Raw genomic sequence first — 23,599 nt, 5'->3', positions numbered from 1 at the left:
TATTTTCAAGATTGAACAGATGCATCAGGACCATCTCCGTTCTTTCAATACTTTCGATACATGTGGTTTACTGATCAATCACGACTCAAGCCGCCCGCTCCACCACTGAATCGGTAGCGATACCAGCAAGCGCCCGCCATGTCTCCACAGGTCCTCTAGCCAAGACGTTCCTGCGGGTGCGCAGTTACGGTGTTCAAGTGTGCCCTTGTTTCGAACGACGTCCTTCGCAATCTCACATCGTGAAAAGTGGAGTTACCCGCGCCTGTTTGGGTTAGTCGTTTCAAACAGGATCCTTCCGCATGGTTGCCAAGAATGTTCGACATGTCGCGACGTTTGTCCGCTGTACGGAACCCAGCGAGGGAAGAGTGCTCACCCGAGATCGTGAGCGGTAGCCCTGGTATTCCATTGTGGCGGGTCCTTCGGCGGAGCGTATTGGTGCGAAGACGTTGAAACTATTGTGTCCCGAGCGTCTATGCCGTCGGTAAGGGCCTGTCCACGGCGGGGACACCATACCTAGACAGCCAGCACCGATGCGAGCGGGTACCAGACGCAGTATATAAGGATGTGCGTGACCGTCCACTGAGATCTTCGGCAGCAAAGCTCTTCCATTCATTTCTACAACAACTCCAGTCCTTCGCTTTTCCCCTTTCACATTCATTTTCCAACTTGATCAACATACTTCTTTCGACAATGAAGTTCTCAATCATGTCTCTCGGCCTCATGGCTGTCTCTGCTCTGGCAGCACCCATGCCATCTCAGATCGCACCCAAGCGTGCCGGTCTCACCAAGCGCGCTGCATCTCTGGAAGATGTCGCGACCACTGGTTTCGCCACGCAGAACGGAGGTACCTCTGGAGGAAAGGGAGGCAAGACCATCGAGGTTGGCTCTCTCAGCGACTTGGAGGCCGCCGTCAAGGGCGACGACGCCGCCATCGTTCTCATCACCAGCCCCATCAAGGGAAGCGGCGAGAACGTCAAGATCGGCAGCAACAAGTCCGTCATCGGCAAAGACTCGTCCGTCGTCCTGACCGACTTCACCCTCACCGTCAAGGCCGTCAAGAACGTCATCCTCCGCAACTTCGCCATGGAGAAGGTCGTTGGCGGCGACGCCATCGCCATCCAGAAAGCCCAAAACGTCTGGGTCGACCACGTAGACCTCTCCTCGGACCTCGACCACGACAAGGACTACTACGACGGTCTCCTCGACGTAACCCACGCCGCCGACTACGTCACCATCTCCAACAGCTTCATGCACGACCACTGGAAGTGCTCTCTGGTCGGCCACTCGGACAGCAACGGCAGCGAAGACAAGGGCCACCTCACCGTCACCTACAACAACAACTACTGGAAGAACATCAACTCGCGCGGCCCCTCCTTCCGCTTCGGCACCGGCCACCTCTACAACAACTACTACGAGAACGTCAGCGATGGTATCAACACCCGCCAGGGCGCGGAGCTCCTCGTTCAGAACAACGTTTGGTCTGGTGCTAAGAAGGCGCTTTACAGCAAGGATGGTGGCAAGGCTGTTGCTGAGGGCAACGACTTTGGTGACAGCGAGAACACTGCTGATAAGGGTTCGCTGACCAAGATGCCTTATGAGACTAAGGAGATGCTTGAGGCGGGGGCTGTTAAGGCTGCTGTTGTTGGTACTGCTGGTGTTACGCTCAAGTTCTAAGCTCGAGGTGTATGTGCATTTTGGGTGCATGACATGATCATTCGGGTTGGAAAAGAAGGGGATTTTGAAGACTTCGATTTGTAAATATTTGGTCGATCGACCTTTTCGTGTATATATGGACGCTGTGCGGACTGTTTTGAGCAATGAAAAGGACACCTTTTTGTTATTTCTTCATTCGTACGTGCTTTTTGCTTTTGTGTGGTTACTATCACTGCGTTCTTACACTTCAGTCAGCTCTTTGGGTGATGTGTCGTGTTTGGCTTCCCTCGCAGAGATTTAGTAGACCTGTCGGTCTCAAGATCACCCCCACGCCGCTAAGCATCCTTGGCGGACGTATAAAGTCCCTCTTCTTCGCACATGCTCTCTTCCTTCCACCAACAACTTCTCCATTTCCGTTCTACCATAAATCTCATACGAGCATCACATGATCTTCTGCTGTCGGACTCAAAACATAGCTGACGAGGTTCTTATGTCTCTTCTCTTTTCCTAAAACAATCCAAGACACCTACATGTAGCAAACCCGATTGAGACAGCTATATTTCTTGCGACGAACCTCATGGGCGAGAGCCATATAAGACTCTCTTCGAGCTCTGTCTCTCCTCTTTACAAACTTCCTTCTTTTACCAAAATCAAACGACATCATGGAACGCCTATGGGCGCTCTCCGCCCCAAAAGACACGTCAAAAGAAGCCATGTGTGAGACGTGACAAGAATATCCAATATCAAGAAATCATGTTGAGCCAGTCTCTGGAAAGATTTCGCTACTATGTTTATGACCAGCCTGTCGCTCCACGGATCGCATGTAAACTCAGCTCTTCTTCTCAGTTTTTTCTCTCCTTTACACACACATCTTTGCTCCAAAACTAGATATCGCAACGATGCTTTCCATGGCCTTTCTCCTCTCTTTAAAAAAAAAAAACGCAGTCCCCAATGCCATGTGCGAGGCGCGACGAAAGCCTTCACAACCACGACATCATGTTGAACCAGGCTTCCAAAATTGGGATTGGTAGTTCCGATGGCTCGCCTAGCGCCCTGCGGGTTTCACATATATAACTGCATCTTCCACTCTCCCTTCTATTTCTTCAAACATCTGCCTCTTCAGTTTGGCAATACTCAAAATCTCATTCTACCGAATCATGGCTGTTCTCCCCTCCAAAAAGCTACAAGCTCAGAAGTCATGTGGAAGTCGCGACGAGAAAAGAACAGGTGATCGTTCTTATGTCGAGCCAGTCTCTCAAAAACTCTGACGATGTTCTCTATAGGCAGCCTGGAAATCTGCGAGTATCGCATATGAGATGAAGTCCTCTTTTCGGCGTTCTACATTTTTTGCACACATATCTCTCCATGCCAGGAACAAAATCACTATACTAGATTGCAATGGCTATCTTTGCTTTGTAAAGATCTGCCAACAAAGAAATCCATGAGCTTCGACAGAAAGTGCTGTCTCCACGTATTGATTTGAGCCCGTCTTCCAAATCCTACAGCGGTATTGTTCATGAACAGGTCAGACTAGCGCCTTGCCCGCGGCATGTATAAACTCGCCTTTTGTCCTCTACCTTCTTTCTTCTTATCACACATACCTGCCTTCTTGTTCTCCAGAATGACGTTCTACTTCCCGCGATGTGGTTTTCTTCCTCTCCAGAGTTCACAAAATATCTGTAGACTGTGTGATGTGCGAGATGCGATCGAAAGCAACGAGGCGCAGTATCATGTCGAGCCTGTCTACCAAAACATCCAAGAACAATGCTATGTGTGATCTCGGGCTTCCTGCGTACACGATGCACAGAATTTGCGTGTTCTTTCCTCTGCTCTTTCTTCACACTTTCGACTCACGAAAACCAAAGATCCATGACTTGTTGTCAATGTTCTCTTCCTCTCCTCTTCTTAAAACATTCTTCGTGAGGCTACATGTGTGTGTCTCACCATAAAACTGCCACACTTTCGCAATATGCTGTGTGGCTTCTGTGTAACACAGAATCACCAAGAGCAAAACTATGTCGGCTCTAGCCCGCCGCGAGTGCTACATAAACGCCTCGCCTTCTCCCCTCTGCTCTCTTTCCATGCAGTTCATTATCTTCAAAATCAGAAATTGAGCTCGCTCTTGCTGATGTTCTTCCTTTCTTCTTCTCAAAACATTCTTCGTGGGGATACATGTGCTCGTCTCACCACAAAACTGTCGCAATCTCATTATATGCTGTGCGGTCTCTTCTCGACACAAACAACAGCATCAAAAAGCACATGACGAGTTCCTGGCTCATCGCGAGCGACACATAAAAGCCTCGCCTTCTCGTGTACCTCTCTTCTTCTTTACACCCCTCTTCATCATTTCCAAAATTACTATCCCTAATGTTTATGCTCCTCTTTTCTGTTTCCAAAAACAATACTGAGCGCCTAGATGTGTGCGAGTCTTGCGACAAAACTCCCTGACAACATAGCTATGTTGAGCGCCTTCTGCTAGACACAAAAGCAGCAGCCAAGAAGGACATAGCGTCTCGCCAGCCAGATGCGAGCAGGGTATAAAATTCTCGCTTTCTCGCGAACCTCTTCTCTTGTCGCGCACACTTCATCATCATAGACCCAAAATATCCGTTCGACAAGAACATGTTCCCCTCTTCTCTGCTTCCCAAAAAGTTACTCAAGTTGGCTCATGTGCGCGTCTCCCCCAGAAAGGCTATACTCCTCCGCCATGACGAGCGCCTTCTGCCCGTCACAAAAGTCATTATCAGTAAGATCATGGCGCCTCGTCTTCTTGGGTACGTTCTCCCTCGTCACACAAACTTCATCATTCCAAAACCAAAACATCGGTGAACATGTTCATATCCTCCTTTTCTCAGTTACCGAAAACGTTACTGACATGGTTCATGTGCGCGTCTCCCCAAAAAGGCCATACTCCTCCGCCATGACGAGCGCCTTCTGCGCGACACAAAAATCAACACTGACAGTCGCATAGCGTTTCGCTGTGTAACCGTAAGCGATGTATAAAAGCCTCCTGCTGCTGTACCTTCTCTCCTCACATCCACACTTCTTCTTTCCAAAATGTAAAGATAAGGAACTGAATGTTCTCCTCCTCCCTCCTCCAGAAAAGAAAGATTGAGCCGCTCATGTGCGAGACCAGTCGAAAAGAATCCAATACGTACACATGTTAAGTGGGTCTGCCCGTAAAAAAGCGATCGCGATAATGGTGATGGCGACTCTCTGCCTTGGTGGGCATGCGATATATAAAAGCCTCCTTCTGCTGTCCCTTCTCTCCTCACATACACACTTCTTCTTTCTAAAAGGCAGACCGAGGCGCACATGTTCTCCTACAAAATAAATACGCATCTATCATATGTGCGAGACCAGCCAGAATCTCGTAAACAACCGCTTCATGTCGAGTGCGTCTCATCTTTACGAAAGGCCTGTGACACATGTATCATGGCGACCCTCGACCTTGCTGGACGCGCGATGTATAAAAGCGGCTTCTTAATGTACCTTCTCTTCTCACCTACTTCTACGTTCTCAAATCCAAAATCCCAATGCCACCTAAACATGTTCTCTTCTCCTCTTCCGAAAAGCCAAGAGGATGCATGCGATGTGCGAGACCACCCAAAAAGATCCCCGCGATGTACCGATGTCGAGCACTTCCGCCCGTCAAAAAGCCTGCGACACATGCAGCATGACCACTCTCGTTCTTACCAGGCGTGCGACATATAAATACCTCCCCTTCTCGCCGTCTACCTTCTCTTTCTTATCCGACACTCTATCCACGGAGTACCAAAAGGCATTGCACGTCTACCAATGATCTGCGCCTCTTCTCCAAAATTCCCTACTACCAGGTCAATGTTCCAGTGACTCCTCGCTCCTTTCCCAAAAATTCCAGAGCGCTCGCGAATGTCTGCCGCGAACTCCATCGATCCATCAAACACCACTTTCAAAAACTAGGGAACGTCAACGTATGTGCTGCCTGTCTTTCTCGTATTTTCACTCCATATCTCCAACAGAAACAATACATGTTGCCAGCATTCAGCCGACTTCCAAAATCCGTCGACCTCAATCACATGGTGGAGATGACATGTCCACATTATCAAACAACACACCGATAACTATCAAATGTCTTTGTCTCATCTCAAAATAAACGACACCGAGTTTATGACGCTTCGCTCGCTGAGCAAAAACAAAAATGAGCGAAGCTTGTAGCGAATGAACGTACCAAAAGGCGATTGGCTTCAGCTCATGACCAACTTGCCGTTTTCGCTGCTTCATGTCCAGCATAACAGGCCGCTCGAAAGATACCCACGACGTTCCCATGACGGAGAGAGAGAAGAAGAGCGCTTTTTGGTGGGGGTGTTGAGGAATACATGGCGTTTGCTCATGCGGCGAGGTAGGCGTGGAATTGCAACGTAGTCTGCACAGATGACTATCGAGTGATGCAGTAGAAGCGGTATAGCAACGTAGTCATCACACATCACCATCATGTCTCATACCAAACACAGCATCACATCGCACCCCACAAAGACATCCACCAAACCATCGGTTCATAGGGGGTTATTATCATTCACACTTCTCAGTGTCTCACAGACAAGCTATGTACCTCTCAGTAGTAGCCGTTACCATTCCATCTCATTCCAAAACAATACACATTACAGGAACAACTAAGGACGTCCCTTTTTCGGCGCCAAAAACTCCACGCTGGATTGAACATAACAACCGTGATGAAAAGCAGACCTTGCGAAAGCCTCGCACATACGACGACGCGCTTACGGCTCCATGAAACCGTTACCCTTGAGCTTGCACTCCGTCTCCAGCTCGAAACTCTTCTCAAATGCGCGCATGCGGTTGTCGTTGTCTGCGACGCGTACGCGCTGGACTGGGGGGCTGAGCTTGGTTGTGACCTTCATGCTGGGCTTGGGGAGGGCGCGCTTCCCGTCGGCGTAACGGGCGCCGTTGACGCACTTGCCGTTGTTGCTCCATTGGGCGTCTGCGGCGGCCTTCCATAGGGCGGTGATGTCGACGGTCATCTCCGGGGTGAAGTAGAGACGGCAGTCGGCCTCCTCGTATTGGAATTGGAGGGAGACACCGGACGTGTCGTTGGCGCGGAGGCCATCGCGGGTGTTGACGGCTCCGCCTCCACCGACGCTGCGGGCGTAGACGAGGTCGCTGTAGTAGTCTTCCCTCAAGATGGAGGAGTTGAGGGCAGGATCGAACCGGACAGCGTACTGGACGGTCTGCTGGATGTAGCCGAAAGCGAAGTTGTTGACGCCCTTGACACCGCCGATGGCCTGGATGGGGTTCTTGTTGCTGCGGCCACCCATTGCGATGGTCTTGACACCGCCCTGTTGCTTCATCAACTCACTGAATATAGTGCAGGTTGAGGCGCAGTAGCCGTCGGTCACGATGACGATGTTCTCGGGTGCGAACTTTGGTGGTCCGGTAACGCCCGACAAGGGTCCGTAGCCAGTAACATTGATGCCACCAGACACGTAAGGGACGTAGACATCCGACAGGTTCCATCGAGCCTCGGTGGTGTAAAACTCTCCATGGACCTCCTTAGGACCAATCTTCTCGTCCCAGGAGGAGAACGGAGTACCATCGGCCTTCATGTCCATGTGGTAGTCGAAGTAGGAAGACTGGGCAAAACTGATCGTATTGTTGTTGCCGAGCTCCCTAGGAAACTGGCTTGCGAACTTGCTCAGGGACTGTCCGACGAGGTCCATGGCCTGATGCGCCCTCCAGCGGTTAGTACCGAGAGGCTCGACGTCAGGGAACAACTGCTTGAACATGTCGTAGCCTTGGAGAATGGTACCACCACCGTTGGCTTGAAGATCGATGATGAGCTTGGTCTTTCCGTCCGCAAGAGCCTTGGGGATGAAGTTCTGGGTGAGCTCCTGGAAAGGCACCTCTGCACGGACGTTTCCGACAAAGTTAGGCACCTGCAATACCGCAACGTCTTCATAACCAGCAGCGTCGATGTAGAAGCCATTGATGAGACCCTGGGGGCCAGCGGCGACAGGAGCAGGGAAACCAGGAGTAGCGGCACCAACAGCGAGGTTAGATACCTCCTCTTCCTCCGACTGGACACGGGTATCGGCGAACGAAGTACCTGCGGAATCGAAGCTGAACCACTTACGGGCCAGATCTTCACCTGTAGCAATCTCGCGGAAAGGAATGGTTGGGCGGGCGTAGTTCTCCATGGTGTAGGATGTGCCGTTGGCGAAGGTCAGGGTTGTGGTGGCGCCAGGGTAAACCCATCGTCCACGGCCGCCTCCAGTGAAGACACCGGTTCCACTACCCGAGGTACCAAGGCTGACTTGGGCGAGCTCGTAAAAGACGTTGTTGTAGAGAGCGTCGCGATCCTGGAGGGAGCCGTACTGACTGAGGTCCTCGAGGAACTCGGTCGCGTCCTTGCCGTCAATCTGAACAACAGGCGAGGGTGTGTAGGAGATGTTCTTGTATTGCATACCGAGTACGTCAGAGAAGACGAAGACAGCCGGCAGCTGGTCGCCATCTGCAGAGACAGAGACAAGGGGGACAGGGCGGCCCCAGGTGAAGATAGCGCCCACGGAGTCAGGGATATAGGAGAAGTGACCATCGTGGGCAGAAAGGATAAGGTTGTAGAGAGTCCAGCCAAAGTCGTACTCGCTCTTGAAGTTGCCGGCGTCGATGTCGCCCTCGATCTTATCAAGGCCACCAAAGATGTCGACGGGAGGCTGCACCTTCTCGGCGTACTCGGCAGGCGGGTTCTTGAGCTCAGAGAGGGTGCTCTGCCACTCAATGTAGGGACGCATCGCTCCAATGAGCCGCTTTGCTGATGAGGCGTTGAAGGGAACGGTGTTGATGCAGTCCCAGGCCAACTGAGCAGGCATACTGAGCTTGGCGGGTAGTGTTCCATTACCGTAGACGTAGTTGGAGACCTTGGCACAAGGGGGAGTGGTACCATCGGCCTGGCGAGCCTTGACCTGGACGGGCTGAGTCCGCGAGGGCAGGACGGGGGAGGCGACGGCCAGTGACGCTGCGCCAATGGCGGCGAGCAAAGCGGAAGTCTTCATGGCGAGGGAATGATGAAGCTAGCTACTGTGGAGAGGGTGGGATGGAGTTTAAACGAATGGAATTGCTAAACCAGCGAGAGCGAGTGTAGTTGATGGGAGGGGGGAAGGAGGCTTCGAGCGAGTATTGTTTGGCGGTAGGCGGGGTAATCGAACGCGCCTGCTCTAAACGCGATGAGGTGATGTACGCACGGTGAACGCGAGGGCAAACGGTCACGTGCAGGCTCCAGTCCGGGAAAGCGCACCTGGGTGGACAGCAAACGGCCGGGCGAGCAAATAACTCCAGGCTCCCACTTTCGCTGGTTTCTGGGCGAAAGATAAGTCGTTCGTGGCCTGGGAGAGGGGATTTGGGATGGTAAGAGACGGGAAACAAGCCCACACGGTTCCTCTTTAAGAAAGGGAAAATCCACACGCGCCACTAGGAGGCTGGTGGTATACTGGGGAAGAGTGACGCATGAGAGACCCGCCAGGCTACAAATACTGACAGGCCGGTCGGTTCTGCCTTGAACGTGCACTAACCCGCAAACTGGGTAACAAACGTGCATATTCGAGGCTGTGACACCAATCACATTCACACTGTTTTTGCCGCACGTCGGGGCTTTTCCCGGGATCCATAGGGCAATCATCGTTTAGATGGTGTGCAGCAGCTGCAGCAGAGAGCCGCAGTTGAGCTAGGGCCGTAGCCTATATGCAGGCAAAAAGTATTAACAGTTGTTGACCCAGGGTCTGTTGGATGAGCTGTTCGTCTTCAAACCATCTGAGGACATATGTTGTTGTTGTCAGACATGCTGCCAACGCTCACCGTTCGATAAGCCACGATAAGGCCGCGAGTAAGGCCACCCGAAGACGTTTTCTGGCGTTTGTTACGATGTCATGACAGCGGGACTGACGGGTTGGTTGAGGTCCAAAGCGGAGTCTTGGCAGTCTGTGCCTGCAGATCGTCAAGGCGCCATCCTAGCCACTCGCTCCACTCCTCCAACGCCCCAATGCAAGACCACCTCATCGTCCGCCTAACGACACGACTGCGCTGCTGTTGTGACCATTCAGCACGACATTCTTCCATCGCGAGAGCACAGCTCCTCGCCGTTGTCGTGCTACGTGGTCCCTCCTAGGCATTGAGGCTGTACGTGCCCTTGCTGTACGATCCGCCGTAAATTGGGACCGGCTGGTAAAGTCCAATTTATTACCAAAGTCATGCGCCCCTTGGACACGATCAACATAGTGGAGCCATTTCAGCCTCGCCACCTCCGCTCTAAGCGGTCTCCGGGAGAATGACAGCTCGAAATGTGTTTCTCCGACACGATTCGATGGCCATGGCCTTCTTTGCCAGACAGATTTTGATTGCAAAGTTTCACACTTTAGTTGTTACAAAGACAAGCAGCGTACGACGAACAGACTGTGATTGCGTTCAAGAAAACCGTTCGGCGCCCGGTCTGTGGGCCTCCCACATGCCTGCGATGTCGGTGGTAGTCAGGTCGCGTGTGGCACGTTTCACGTTTCCTTGTGGTATCCTCAGCAACTTGCCTTTTCGGCCTCGCACGAGGGCTTGTGCTACGCCGAATCAAGACGTCGCATTCTCTTCGGCTAACCGTGCCACTAGCATCGGCTGCCGCTACGCAAAAGTTTGGTTCAACTACAGCACGATGGCGTCGTTGAACGCCTGGTTTGCTGATTTTTCAGACGACGCTATTGACTACAAGGCCGCTGATGGCAATAGCAGATGGAGGCTCGAAGCAGTCGACAATCCTCGTGGAAGCCACGTCGATGTGTCAAGCACTCAGCATCCCGGTTCCAGTCCAACGGAAGCACCAGCCAAAAAGCTTGAGCAGCGAAACACAAAACTAATGCACCCGCCAGCTACCAGCCCCATCACCGCCGCACCAGCCACCACCACTTTTCGCCCATACCTCTCTTCGATGCTTCTTCTCGCTGAATATTAATAGACGGCACAACACCTGTTGCACACAACAACAAGGAAACAGCGGAGATTTTTGTCCTACGACGCACTTGTTGCATGCTCGTCGCACGTATTTGTTGGTCGTGCGCTGTGTCCCAAAGTACCTTTTGAGGCATCCCTTTTTACCACCAACTCCACCAACTGAAGAACTGTTGATCCATCGCTATGTTTAGCAACCATGTATGAGAAACGAGATGAGGCAGACTTGTGTGATCTCCTCCGCAGGGTTTCAATCTTCGACGAAGCCCAGACGTGTCAGAACCTCCAGAACATAACCAGTAACATATAGCTCTGCCGCATACGCACCCCATCACCTTCTAGATAAGCACATGATATCCAAGTTGCCGTATACATCCACCTAGCGTAGCAACAACGGTATACAAAACACACGTCGTTCTTCCATACCATCACATAGCATCCTCGTGCGCAACATGTATGTCAAACCCGTATTCGTCAGAACATCACATAATCACACTTTCATATATAGAGATCATAGTGCCTCACCTCCAATCAGCTCTACTCAGAAAACCAATACATAACACGAAACATTTGCTTCATCCAATTGATCAAATTTACCAAGTATCATTAACGTCTGGCGCATCCGTGATGATAACCATCACAATGTCACACAACGACCAGCTGACATACCCAGTCACTAACCCCGTACGACCCCTCGTGCGATCGCACAGCCCCCTGAGCCGTGTCTCCTCACGTGAAAACTAGACCACAATAGCGCTGACATACATGTACGTCGCTGTACAGGCTCCTGTCACAAAATTACGTCCACGTCAACTAAGAAAAGAACTAAACAGGTCTGCAGACTACATCACAACAAAACCCTGCCAACTAGGTAACCTAACGGCAACGTAGGCTCTAGGATGTTCAGGTTCTGATTATCATATTGACGTGGTATTGGGTACGACGCACGCATATTTACTATATGCCATATCAGTCACCCACTCGTCTCAGCTCTCATAATCGCACAGCCCTCTGAAATATGTTGCCTCACATAGAGACTAGACTACTACAGCGCTGACATACATGTACGTCGCTGTACAAGCGATCTTGTCACCAAAGTTACGTGCTGTAGTTAACGAAAAATCCTAAACAGGCCTGCAGCCTACATCAACATGAAAACAAGCAAAGTACTACATCCAACCTCAACGTAGGCTCCAGAGTCCCTAGTACAGCGTTTTTCTTGAAACAAGGTGCTTCGGTCAATCACCATAGTCAGCTCAACTCATCCGCTTATCTTCTAAAGCACATGCACATTTGTACAACAAAAGCCCCTGATATGTACCCCATCCTCCATCCAATCTACCTACCAGCTAATGCCTATCAAACTATTAGCACGTATAACAACATGTCTTAGAACCGCGTTAGCAAAGCATATCAAGAGGACTACATACTACTAATAAGTTAGCAAGATATCTTAAGAGCTATTAGCGGCGGCTACTTTACTTTCTAAGGTTGCAACACGCACTCACACCGTGACATGTAGAGCCTTTTGAACTACAATTCACGAGTTCGAGATAAAAAACGACAAAGATGAAGAACGATGTACCATTCAACCCATCGCATCATCACTATTACTTCGTCTGATGTTGTACAAAGATACGCGTAGCGAACGCCCAACCCAATCCAACGCAACTCAACCCAAGTCCCCTTTTTCTCTTCTTTCAAACGATGTGCAACTCCGAATAACGGCGTTCTTTCTCAAACCCTAAGTTCCATCTGCTCAGCCCCAAAACTAGCATTAACAACACTACCAGCGCCGTGATGGTGGTGGAGATGGTGTTGTCTTTCCTTGACGAGGGCGTTGTACTGTAAACAATCATACGTTAGCAATGCCATCCACTAAAATCCGTCTTCCCATCACATCCATAATGTATGAATTCGAGGAAAGGGAGAAAAGGGAGGAAAGGGAAGAAGGGGAAAAGAAACAACATACCTTAAACCCAAAATTCAGCACCAACGCAACCGCCAGTCCCACACAAACAACCAACGGCCCCGTAACAGCATCAAAGTCCTTCCCACTCCTCTCCCTAATAAGCCTCGCCCTATAAATATACATCGCATACCCCCACGCCAGCGTAAAAGCCGCAATGCACGTATACACCACCGCAAGCGCGCGAGCAATATCATTCCCCTCACCCGCCGCATTATACAAACCCAGACTCAACGAGGCAAGCAAGACGCTAACATGCTGCCACTTGATAAAAGTCCGTTGGTTCGCGAGCCAGACTTTAGCTTCTACGCGCACGGGCCCTTGGTCTTTGATCCAGACGCCTGGGTCGCGGATGCCAGGCGGGAGCTGGATAGCGCGTTGTTGTTTGCGCGCGTATTTTGAGGTGGAGAAGGAGGGGAAGAGGGAGGCGAGACCGCCGCTGCTGCTGCTCTTGGGCTGTTTTCCGTTGGAACTACCGGCGAGGAGGAGCGTGTTTTCGTCGTCGGAGTCGGGTTCTTCGTTTATGCGGGAGTTGGCTGTTGTGTCTGGTGTGTCGCGGTGCGAGCGCTGGGAGAGGTGGGAGCCGATTGTGGGGAAGGGGGGTTTGGTGACGGGCATGGAGTGGGCGGCTGCGGAGGCGCTCTTGGGGACGGACGACCGTGTTGCGGCTGGTGAGCCGACGGGCGAGGCGATGGAGGCGCGGTAGCTGGGGCTTGCGCGCGCGCCGAAGAGGGAGCCGACTGCGAATTCGTCCTCGGCTGCTTTGCGCTTCTTTTCTTGTTCTTGGTCAAAGGCCGCCTCAGGCTCCTTGCGGATGTCGTTGTCGACTTCGCTGAGCCAGAAGGGGAAGGTGTTGACGTTGTCTTCGAAGAGCTTGGCTACGCCGTGAACGAACTTGGAGAAGCGGGGGGATTCTTTGACCAGGTGCGAGTGCATAAGGTCTTCGATCCATTCGTACTTCTTCAGGCCCTTGACTTTGATCTCGAGGAGGGCGTAGGGGAACTTGTGGAGCTCGCCCTTCTTGAGCGCCTTGAAGGGGAACTCCATCTGCCCGTTGTCGATGTCGCGTCTGTGCCAGTCTTCCGGGTCGCGGCAGGGTCTGTCGTCGTCCAGGGCGTCTTCGCGGATCAGGGCGAGGTTGGTGTCTAGGGAGATGCGCACGCGGTTGTCACCGGGGATCTGGAACGCGGTGCGGGTGTAGTTGGCGCGCAGCATCGGCTGCAGCTTCTGCTCCTTGACAAAGCTCTGAATGTCTGTTACAGACTTCTTGAAGTTGTCCACCTCCTCCTGGTTCTTGTTGGGGCGGTACTCCATCTTCTCGATGCTCTTCTCCATGTGGTACTTGTCCTCGAGGAAAGACTGTACGTATTTGGCCTTGATGGGGAAGCGGACTTCTTCGGCAGCGTTGCCGTCCTTGATGACCTTCTTCTCGAACATGATCTCGGGCTTCTCGCCAAGTTGTCCGTACCACCGGAGTCGCAGCGAAGAGGCATCGGGCTTGCCGTTGACCTTGTCCGAGTAGAGGGAGAAGTTGGGGTTGTCAAAGTAAATGGACGTGATGGTAGGGTCGCGCTGGGTGCCCTCGGCGACCTTGGACGACATGGGGTTGTAGACGAGGACGGGGAGGCGGCGGAGGATGACAGTCTTGACTTCGAAGAGGTTGTCCATGTGGACCCAGACTGTGTGTGTTAGCTTATATTATCCAATGATGCATGGTGTGCCTACACTTGTGAGAGGTGAAGCCCTCGCCATCAGTGCTGGTCTCGCCAAAGGACAACGCCTCCTTGGACTTGCCCTCGAGGCTCTGTCGGACAAATGAGTACAGCGCGGACAGCCTGTACAGCAGCGGCGAGGCATCCTCGGTGTGCAGCGGGTGGCGGGCAATGCGCGCATCGATAAAGGGCCGCAGGCGGTAGGAGCTGCCGCGGATCTTGTCGTGCTTCTTGGTGGCCTTGATGACGGCGGTGAAGTTGATGCGGCTGAAGCTCTCGAGCTCCTTGGTCTCCTTGGTGATGTTGTCGAGCTCGCGCAGGACTTCCTTGAGGATCTTGTCCCTCTCCTGCTGGCTGGGCTCGGGTTTCTTGGACGCTTCGCCTGACGCGTCGCCGAACAAGCCCTCACCATTGCTTTCCTTCTTCTCCTGGCCGTCCTTGGCCTCTTCCTTGCCCTCCGCCTGGATGCCTATAGCCAATGGCTCCAGCTTCTTCTCGCATGCCGTCGTGCGGTCGCGCAGCTTCTGCGAGATGTCGGTGATGAAGTTGTGCACCTTCTCCAACTGCACATTGGCCAGCTCGTCAACAAACGCGCTCTCATCGTCGGCGGTCCAGGAATCGTCATCCTCGTTGTCCTTGAGCAGCTTCTTGAGCTTGTCGTAGTCGATGTACTTGTCCTTCCACGGCGCATACACGCTCTTGCGCAGTGTCGTGCCGAACTTCATGGCTTAGCGAGCGAGTGTTGGGATTGCAGGAAAGTGGAAGCTCCAGCAGTCGCGACGCGCAGTAGCAATAGTCAGGATGGAAGAATTGCCGGCGCCGGAAAGCTCTGCATGGAGGATTGGGAGTGAAGCAATGCAGCTGGGTTTAGCTGGTGGGGAGCTGCGCGCAGCCAATGCCCAGGAACTTTGGGCGCACGTGTTTCGCGTCCCGAGAGCGTCATAGCTGCAGCTCCGCTTTCATCCCAGCTCTCTTCACACGAAGGATTTGGCGTCATATTCACTGAAATACACTACAGTACTACACTTCAATTCATGCGACTCAACACAGCTTCACTACAATCCACAGGAATACATAGAGATGCTGTTCGTCAACAACTACAAAACAACATCCGCCGCCGCGAGTCATTCCCGCTAGGAAGACCCACGCATCTTCACGTCCCGACATTAGTGTCCGAGGCCCAAGTCTGGCCCTGCCTCCTCCATCCGCAGAGCTCGGTGAGTCTTGCGGCGCCGCTTCACAACTGTTGAGGAAAGTCTAGTATAATATATCCGCCTTGTTTACAGTCGTCTTCGCTGCAATCGTGATTTCAAGAAACCGTTGACACATGCACCTCATGCAAGGGAAAAATTAAACAGGTCTACAGACTACATTGAGGTGAGTACATGGAAGATGGGCGTGTTAACATCGATGTAGACCCCAGGGTGTTCACTTTTACCCTAGATTGACGTGCATGCTATGGGCGATGCGCATGCGTGCGATGACTGCATCAGGATGCTAATGATGAGCTACACATCCCTAAAACTCCAGCAGCATTGATGACCTGAAGAAACAACCATCTTCAATCCATTACCATGGTTCAGGCATCGGACGCTTGGAGCGCTCGGAACCCAAAGCCCTGGCACGCTCAGCCTCATACTCTTCTGGACTCAATGCAGCCACTTTACGATCCTCATCAATGGCGATATCCGATAACTCCCTGATGAGACCAATCGCGCCCTCAGTCTCCGCCCAAGCATTATAGCACTCCTGCAACGTCTTCTGCATCTCTCCCTCGCTACCCCAATACACCTGGTTTGGGACAGCCGTCAAATGGTCGCCCGGTTTCAACAAGGCAGGCCAAAAGTGCGGGTTCATCCCGTCAACCGCAATATATAGCTTCGTGATGTGCTCCTCCAGCTCGTTGATCAACGGAATGCAATCCTCTAATTCGCGTATCTTGATCTTCGGATTGTTCCACACCAAGTTGGTACAGACATGGTCCTGGAACGTTACTACCTTGCAATTGCGAGTCGCCAGAAGGCCCCAGCGAGCGCGTATCTTGACGAGCGTGACGGCGACGAGGTGGGACAGATCAGAGACGCTGGGCGGGTTGTATCTGTGCACCTTGTAGCGGTAGTCTCTAACCTTTGTGAACTGCTTGACCGACTCGAACACGTTCGAATCTTCTTTCATGTGATTTTGCATCACGACGGGGTTCCGCCAGTCGTAATTACTGTGATTTCCCTCTATGACCCACCACTCACAGAGGCTGTAACATTCTTGATCTTGACCTAGGCGGATGAGGAGAAAGGGAGTGATGCACCGTAATCCCATAGGGTCTTTGTAACTCATTCTCGTCAGGGCGTCGATAATCTCCAGAGCCTTTTCCAAGGCAGTCTTCGTGTTGATGCGAATCATCTCAAGCACGACTTCTTTGCCTGATAGCATGTATTTCCGTGCTACTTCATTCTTCCAGACATCATCGGTTTTGGTATTGAAAGGGTTAGGCGAACCCCTCTTTGCCTTGTGCGCCTTGAGCGCAGCTTCCTCTTTCTCCAGGACAAATGTGGCTTTCTGGATTCTCTTGCAGAATTTCTTGTGTGTTGGTCGATCAGCAGCTTGGTGTTCTGGGCTGCAGTAGTAGACTACCCTGCAGGCACTGCAGCGGCTGAGGTTTGGGTTCGGGGTGGCCCGGCTGATGTCGTCTTTTTCGGGGCAGATGGGGCACCCCCATTTGAGGTCGTGGGATACGTTGAATGGAATTGGACGGTTGTCTTCGTTCGGCTTGGGTCCATGTATGGGATTGGGATCAGTGCCGGGTGCAGGGCGTTTGCCTGCTGTCCGATCGGCGTTGCGAGCGGCATGGTAAGCTGCCGTGTCTTGAGGATGAGAATCAGTATCGCAGTTGTGGAACGTCGAAATCGACTGACCTTCTTTCTCGCGCATGTTAATGTAGTCGAGGAGGTCCATGGTGAGATGCGGTGCAGTAAACGCGTTGCGGTGGCGACGACGACGACGACGATGGGATGCGATGCACTGGAGTTAGGAAGAGATGAGATGGAACAGGAGAAAAGACGGTGAGCACAGAATCGGAGGAATTTGAGATAACAGCCGAATTTATCGGAGCGAGTTTCGAGGACAGCCGAACTCGAAGCTACTGTGGTTTCGAGGACAGCCGAGTTTGGATCGAGGACAGCCGAGCTCGAAGCGAAGGACAGCTGAGCATGTCGGAGGAAGTTTCGAGGACAGCCGAGCTCACAAAGCTAAGACGCGAAGCCAGGGTCAGCCGAGGTTGATCCGGCTCACATAACAAAACTTTCGAATAGCAATTAGAATGCAACTATATGAGGGTCGTAGTGTTGGGGTCTCGATACACATGACAACGCTGTGCGTTCAGTGGCTCGCCAATAGTCTATCAGGCATGGTGGGCAAAAAGTGCTGGTAAAGTCTCGGTAAAGACTGAGTAAAGACTGAGTAAAGACTCGGTGAATACCGGTTGGAACTGAGTTGGAACTCGGTTGGAACCCGGTTGGAACCACTTACCTATCAGCGTCTCATGCTGAACAGAAGCTTATGGAGCACCACGAACACAAAATCTGATATTAGAGCGCAATATGTGTTCTCACAGTACTCTGACGTTCTCTTCATGTCATCTGCTTTACGTCGTACTCTTCAAGTTGATAACAGTAGCGAGCATTACATCCCTGATCCCACCTAAACCGCTCTTAGCCTTAGAGCTTGGTGATTCTTACACACGACGTCGCCTTATAGCGGTGGAGATGGCGTACGCGTCCGTTGTTGATGTACGTCTCTGCTACCATCCGTGTTGGTGAATATAGCCTTGGTCTCTGGGCACATCCGCGCAATGAGCTTTTGTCGCCATGAAGCGGAAAGACGATTAGAGGAAGAAGTAGTTATATTGCTATATTGCGAACTGGGTACATCTGAGGAATACCTCCAGAAAGACCACACATTTCCACGGATGATGATGGAATAGTTGAAGCGACTTCGCGCCACCGGGAATGATATGTATACATTATGTACGACGTATGGAAATGGCGACAAATAAGAAAGAGTGATGTATGCTGCAGGTTTACAGCTGCATGTTATCCATCGTTATAGTGATGTCGTATTGTGTAAGTAAATGTAGTGAGCAGGAAGGTAGATGGACTATCTCGTTCGAACCGCACTTCCGAGCGTTCACAACCCCATTCGTTTCCTGTGCTGAAAAGGAGAACTGTCGGATGATATTGTACAGGAACGACAGGCTTTTCAGTTGCCGAATAGGACGTGTACCGCATCCACAAGCGCTGCGGTAGTGTAGTCGTTGACAGTGACAAGTGCTGGAAAGTCGTATGCGGCGTTGACATAGGACTGGCCCATAGCTCCATCATCGATGAGAATGAGGATCGTTGGAAGTCCGGGTATAGTATCGCTTTTCGCTATATTTTTCGAAATGCTCCGTGCAAACTTTAATTGCCGTTCAAAAGCCTGCGCATGATTGCTGATGACGTTCGAGGTGGCGCATATGACGACGATGACAGCTCCACTGGTTGGTAGGAAATCGGCGTGCATTTCTGTCATACCAAAATCCAGACGGTATGGGACGTGTCGCACTTGTCTTGGTAAAGCGCGACCGAGAGGCTCGAAAGGATCCATGTCTTTCGCCAGTGTCGTCGATGGCGGATGAGGTACAAAGGGGGTGAACAAGGTGATGATTTCTGCTTCGTTCAGGCGGCGCAATCGTTCAAGAGTCTGTGTGGGACATCGTACAATCTTGGCAGTTTCGGAAGATGGATTCTGCGTCGCGGTCGACCTGCTAGATGCTGAAGTCATCTTCGGTCGACGTGTGTTGCTCTTTGAAGACGGTTGGCTCTTTCGTTCACCCATCACTACGCGGCTGGGGATGTTACTATGGTGACGGGAGAAAAGCACCAGAAGGTCTTAGGTGAGCTAGTCGAGAGGAAGATCTGAGATTGCTTTGAGCATCGTTTGCAAAAGCGCGGCTCTTATATTTCGATCGCCCAACTCAAGTTCCCATAGCGAATCGACTCTTGCTTTTGCAGGGAAGAGACACCGTCAGAACACTGTGCCGGTTGATGTTGCAAGCCGAAGCCAGCCGGCAACGGGCGTAAGATGTTATGCTGAATGGCAAGGTAGACGGTCCCGGCTATGGGACTCAGGAGTACAAAAAGCAGCTATGCAAGGTTGGCCGTAGCCACCCCAGGAATCGTCAAATGAGGTGCTGATGTCGAGCGCTTGTGGATCGCCGAGTGGACCGTGACCTTGTTAATAGTAGCTGGAGCTCCTCCCACCCTGTTCAATTAGAATGAAGCTCCTGAAGATGTATGTCGATACGATAGATAGTAATACTTGGGGTGGTACCAGATAAAGAACGAAGAAAGTAGTACATGATCGCGGCCAGGCACTCTCCGGTGCAGATAAAGAAGTGCATCCACTACCGTAGTGGGCGGCGATCTTACCGATTGGATGACGTGCTCCCGTCCGTAGCCATGACTGACACGACAGAAGCGTTGCCGTAGCGTGCTCGCGCATGTCAGTAAGGAGCACAACGGGCGTATAAGTGCACGGCGACGGTTGCATCGGGTAGCAGCAGGATCGTGTATCGAGAATAGATGGCGCCACATCCAGTCGTAGATCAAGGCTCTACGTTGACCACCATGGTGGCCTTGGTATGCGCGTGTCAGCCTACTGTAGATGAAGGGCAGTCCTAGAGATCCGTTGGCCGTCCTGATAGAGAACATTGAATGAGGATCCAAGGAAAGCCCGCCACTCTTTTCAAGGCAAGGACCAACAGCCAGGTTGACAATAAAGGTCGATACCCGACGCGTGCTTGTCATGGCGGGCAAGGCGTACAACGCGCGGGGGTCAGTACAATTCGAGTCAAGGTTGCAGGAGGCGTGCTTGAGTTGATGGCTGACCCGCAAGGCCACCACCCACAGCGGGCCAGTAGCAGTTGCGCAAGCCGCAATCATTACATTTCGATGCTTGCTGTGTAACACAAAGGGTTGACCTCGATGTGGCGATGGCGAGAGCTGCGATGCATGCTCCAGTGATGACACGGCCATGCGGGTGACATCTGCACGATTGATTGAATCAAGCACGAGTAGCGTGAACGAGCCGCGGATGGCCAGACCGGCAGCCGCGATGCTGTGTGCCCACACATGAATATTGGCGATGATGTCGAGGCTGGTGATATATTGATGGCATCGTTGAAGCAATCTGGTGCGAGCAGAGTGAACCGTGGAAGGGGTGTGTCGACCGCGATGTGTTAGCGGGGCTGCTCGCTTGTTCGTAGCCCATCGAAACGGGGAAGGCGCGATCAGGCTGTCAACAACCACCATCGCGACGCGTCTCACCATCAACGGCTCATACAACAACGGCTGACAACTGTCTTACTGTATGCACGTAACACTGGTAGCGTGATGCCATCGGTCGCCGGTAACCCCACATCGACTTCGCTCCAAGCCAGCTACTGATGGACTCAGCAGAAGAGCGGCCCACGCTGCAGGAGACGCTAAACTTACTGCATCAAGGTAGGTGTCGATATGCGGCAACGAGCCCGGTCAGGATCAGTGCTTACACCGGCCTGCAGCATCTAGAACAACTGCAAAGCAACGGACCGTCAAGGTCTCCAGCATAGTCGATGTCATCTGCCGTTACGCCTCGGAAAATGGCCTTGACCAGGAAGCCCTGCGAGACATAGTGCAGCTCGCGTCGGTGAAGACCCTGCTAGACCAAACCACCATCACGACTTTGATCAAGAACTTGTACCCGTCTCAGAAGGTTCCAGGCGATGTTGTCATCACGATTGTTGGTGCGCTGGGGCAGGGCAAGGGCAAGCCTTCGCCCGGTACACAAGACAGTCTTGTGAAATGGCTCATCGCAATCCATGAGGTCGTGGAAGATTTGAGCGTCTTGTCCCGACTATATGGTGTGCTGTTTGGCATGCTCGACATGATCAGTATCAGGTGTGTTACTTTGGCCTGTTACCAAGAACATAAGTGCTAAATTTAGCAGGACATCTTTGTGCCATCTGCTGTCCTTGATCACCCGCAGGAAACACGTTAAACCATTCCGGATTCAACAGCTGTATGTACAGGGTTTTGAGCATCAATACGATGTAGATACCGATAACTGATCTTACTCCAGACTAGAGCTGTCTCGCGGCCTCAGCAACGAGCCTGCGCTCCAAGGTCTCCTCCGTGTCTACAAGGATTACTATCCCGACATAATACTCGGGAGCACTTCCACAAGCCGGAAGTCGTTCGCTCCGGTGAGTATCCGTCTCTCGTACCACCACAAATGCAACCTTAGATCCCCCACGCTACTTCCCCGCATCTCCTTGTGGCACTGCCGGATGCAAGCTAACTCAATAGCGACCTGATGCCGAATGGCAAGCCAAGATCGTTGCCATCCAAGAGGCTAGTGTGGCGGAAGACGACTCGAATGTAGACGGGCAGAACGGTTTCAAGGTGCTACGAAGAAGACTCAAGGGCAGCAAAGGATCGGCGATTCCGGACGTGCATACCTACCATGCGACCGAGGTGGGCGAACATCTTTGTTCATCATCCTGGCAGGTACTAACGTTGTGTGACAGAACTCAGCAACCCTTGAGGGCATTGATAGTGTGGACGATTTTGTGGAGAAGCTCGACAGGATAGAGCCACCGGGCCAGTTGGTAGCGCTCCTCGTGGACCCGTTGCTACAGAAGTACATCGATCTGAAGCCATCACCAATCACAGCCAGTCGATTAGCAAATTGGCTTGCGACGTGCCTGGAAGAGCAGTTTGAGGAGTACCGGCAAGGCGCTGCAAACGATAAGTACCTATCTGAAATCCTCGATGGACTTCTCAGGTACGCTCAGTACATGAAGGTAAGTGCGTTAGCATGTTTCACGTGCAGCCAGCTGATGATTAAAGTCACTGCATCCTACAGTATTGAGGTTCCTTCGCGCGTACCTACCGATATGGGACGGTCAGCAAGACCTTGACTCTTTATCAAGACTTGTCTCCTATGTTCCGATCGAAGTGTTCGATGACGCCCATACGACCTATCTATCTTTTGTCGAACGAGCTCTAGCACCTCACGGCATCACCGCATATGCGAAGCTCGTCGATTTCTACACATCTCTACTGCAGCACCAAATAACCCAGACAGCGTCCGGAGCCGCCGACCAAAGAGAGACACAACAGGAAGTCTTAAGCGACCTAATCGAGCATGTGGCAACTCTATTCACTTCCGCTCTCGTATCAATCCCCGCAGGTTCCAACACCACCCTCACGTCATCGATCCTCTCGTTCTACGAACTCCTCAGCACCTCCTCGAAACCACACATCATCCCCATCCATCTCCCGCCAATGCATCTCGTCTACCTCCTCTCCCAGGACGCTTCCCCAACAACACTCGCCCGCATCTGCGGCATCATCGGCTCCTACAAGCTAGCTTTCGATGCGCATCCCAAGCCGGTCAAAACATACTACCCCGCAGAAGTCACTGATGCATTCAATTGGTGTCTGCGCGACATGTACAATCTGGTTTGGGTCTCTCGTGGCCTTCTCGTTCAAGATCAGAAGAGCAAGGGTTTGTACTGCGATACCATACTGAGGGGGACGCTTAATGAGTATCTACGGAGAGTAGATCGTGGATACACTATTGGGGCTGCGTTTACATTGTCGTATAATGCGTGGTTGGCTTCGCTGTCGGCTGCGGCGTGGCGTGCGGTCGAGAAGCGGGAGGCTGGGAAAGCGGGTGGGCAGAATGTTACTCGGTATCACGACGGGCCTGTTACGGAGAAGAGTCTGGAGGTTCTCAAGAGTAAAGGTGGTGTGGATGTCGATTGGGAGGGCGCGGATGGGTATAAGGTCATGGTGCTGCAGTGGCTGACTGAGAGGGGCTTGGGTGGGATCAGGGATTTGATGTTCGCTACTGTGATTAACTTGAAGGGTACAGCCTAATATACACCAATCATATAGACCCAAGAGGTCAAAAGGGTTGTAAGTATTAGCCTAGTGCTCGGTCTGATGTTCATGGAGCCTCAATGTCCAAACTCGGAACACCACGACACGCGTAGCGCCAACAAAATTTTGAACATACCCCAAGCATATCCTGAACCTCTTGTAATCGTGGTTCTGCTTACTTCGGCCAATTGTTGTCGCGCATGCGACTTCGTTTTTCTCGATCGACCGCTATTATTTTAGCAACATCACCTAGCTACCCTCACCGTCTTTCATTTCAACGCATCTCATCCGCATCAGCACTTCAACACTCGCGATACTTGGTT

General features: G+C 52.0%; 6 protein-coding genes across 6 annotated transcripts; 2 read left to right on the top strand and 4 right to left on the bottom strand.

The window, feature by feature from the left end:
* Window positions 1-690: 690 nt before the first annotated feature.
* J4E83_009131 (uncharacterized protein) lies at window positions 691-1,674 on the top strand (the record flags this gene model as incomplete). The annotated part of the gene is made up of 1 exon (XM_049336023.1): window positions 691-1,674. The coding sequence occupies one exon, from the start codon at window positions 691-693 to the stop codon at window positions 1,672-1,674; it is 984 nt and encodes a 327-aa protein (XP_049184839.1).
* Window positions 1,675-6,410: 4,736 nt separating this feature from the next.
* Window positions 6,411-8,699, bottom strand: J4E83_009130 (uncharacterized protein; the record flags this gene model as incomplete). The annotated part of the gene is made up of 1 exon (XM_049336022.1): window positions 6,411-8,699. One exon carries the CDS (start codon window positions 8,697-8,699, stop codon window positions 6,411-6,413), a length of 2,289 nt encoding a protein of 762 aa, XP_049184838.1.
* A 3,437-nt stretch (window positions 8,700-12,136) lies between these two features.
* J4E83_009129 (uncharacterized protein) lies at window positions 12,137-15,038 on the bottom strand (the record flags this gene model as incomplete). The annotated part of the gene is made up of 3 exons (XM_049336021.1): window positions 12,137-12,165; window positions 12,826-14,280; window positions 14,327-15,038. The coding sequence occupies 3 exons, from the start codon at window positions 15,036-15,038 to the stop codon at window positions 12,137-12,139; spliced, it is 2,196 nt and encodes a 731-aa protein (XP_049184837.1).
* Window positions 15,039-15,882: 844 nt separating this feature from the next.
* J4E83_009128 (uncharacterized protein) lies at window positions 15,883-17,265 on the bottom strand (the record flags this gene model as incomplete). Its single annotated transcript, XM_049336020.1, has 2 exons — window positions 15,883-17,174; window positions 17,226-17,265. 2 exons carry the CDS (start codon window positions 17,263-17,265, stop codon window positions 15,883-15,885), a joined length of 1,332 nt encoding a protein of 443 aa, XP_049184836.1.
* Window positions 17,266-18,567: 1,302 nt separating this feature from the next.
* On the bottom strand, window positions 18,568-19,131 carry J4E83_009127 (uncharacterized protein; the record flags this gene model as incomplete). Its single annotated transcript, XM_049336019.1, has 1 exon — window positions 18,568-19,131. The coding sequence occupies one exon, from the start codon at window positions 19,129-19,131 to the stop codon at window positions 18,568-18,570; it is 564 nt and encodes a 187-aa protein (XP_049184835.1).
* A 1,663-nt stretch (window positions 19,132-20,794) lies between these two features.
* J4E83_009126 (uncharacterized protein) lies at window positions 20,795-23,273 on the top strand (the record flags this gene model as incomplete). Its single annotated transcript, XM_049336018.1, has 7 exons — window positions 20,795-20,852; window positions 20,912-21,287; window positions 21,337-21,408; window positions 21,469-21,592; window positions 21,696-21,863; window positions 21,917-22,192; window positions 22,239-23,273. The coding sequence occupies 7 exons, from the start codon at window positions 20,795-20,797 to the stop codon at window positions 23,271-23,273; spliced, it is 2,109 nt and encodes a 702-aa protein (XP_049184834.1).
* Window positions 23,274-23,599: the final 326 nt, after the last annotated feature.

The sequence above is a fragment of the Alternaria metachromatica genome (assembly GCF_023757995.1).
Source record: "Alternaria metachromatica strain BMP 0045 chromosome Unknown scaffold_30, whole genome shotgun sequence".
Lineage (NCBI taxonomy): Eukaryota > Fungi > Ascomycota > Dothideomycetes > Pleosporales > Pleosporaceae > Alternaria > Alternaria metachromatica.
This window is presented reverse-complemented; position numbering and strand designations above follow the sequence as displayed.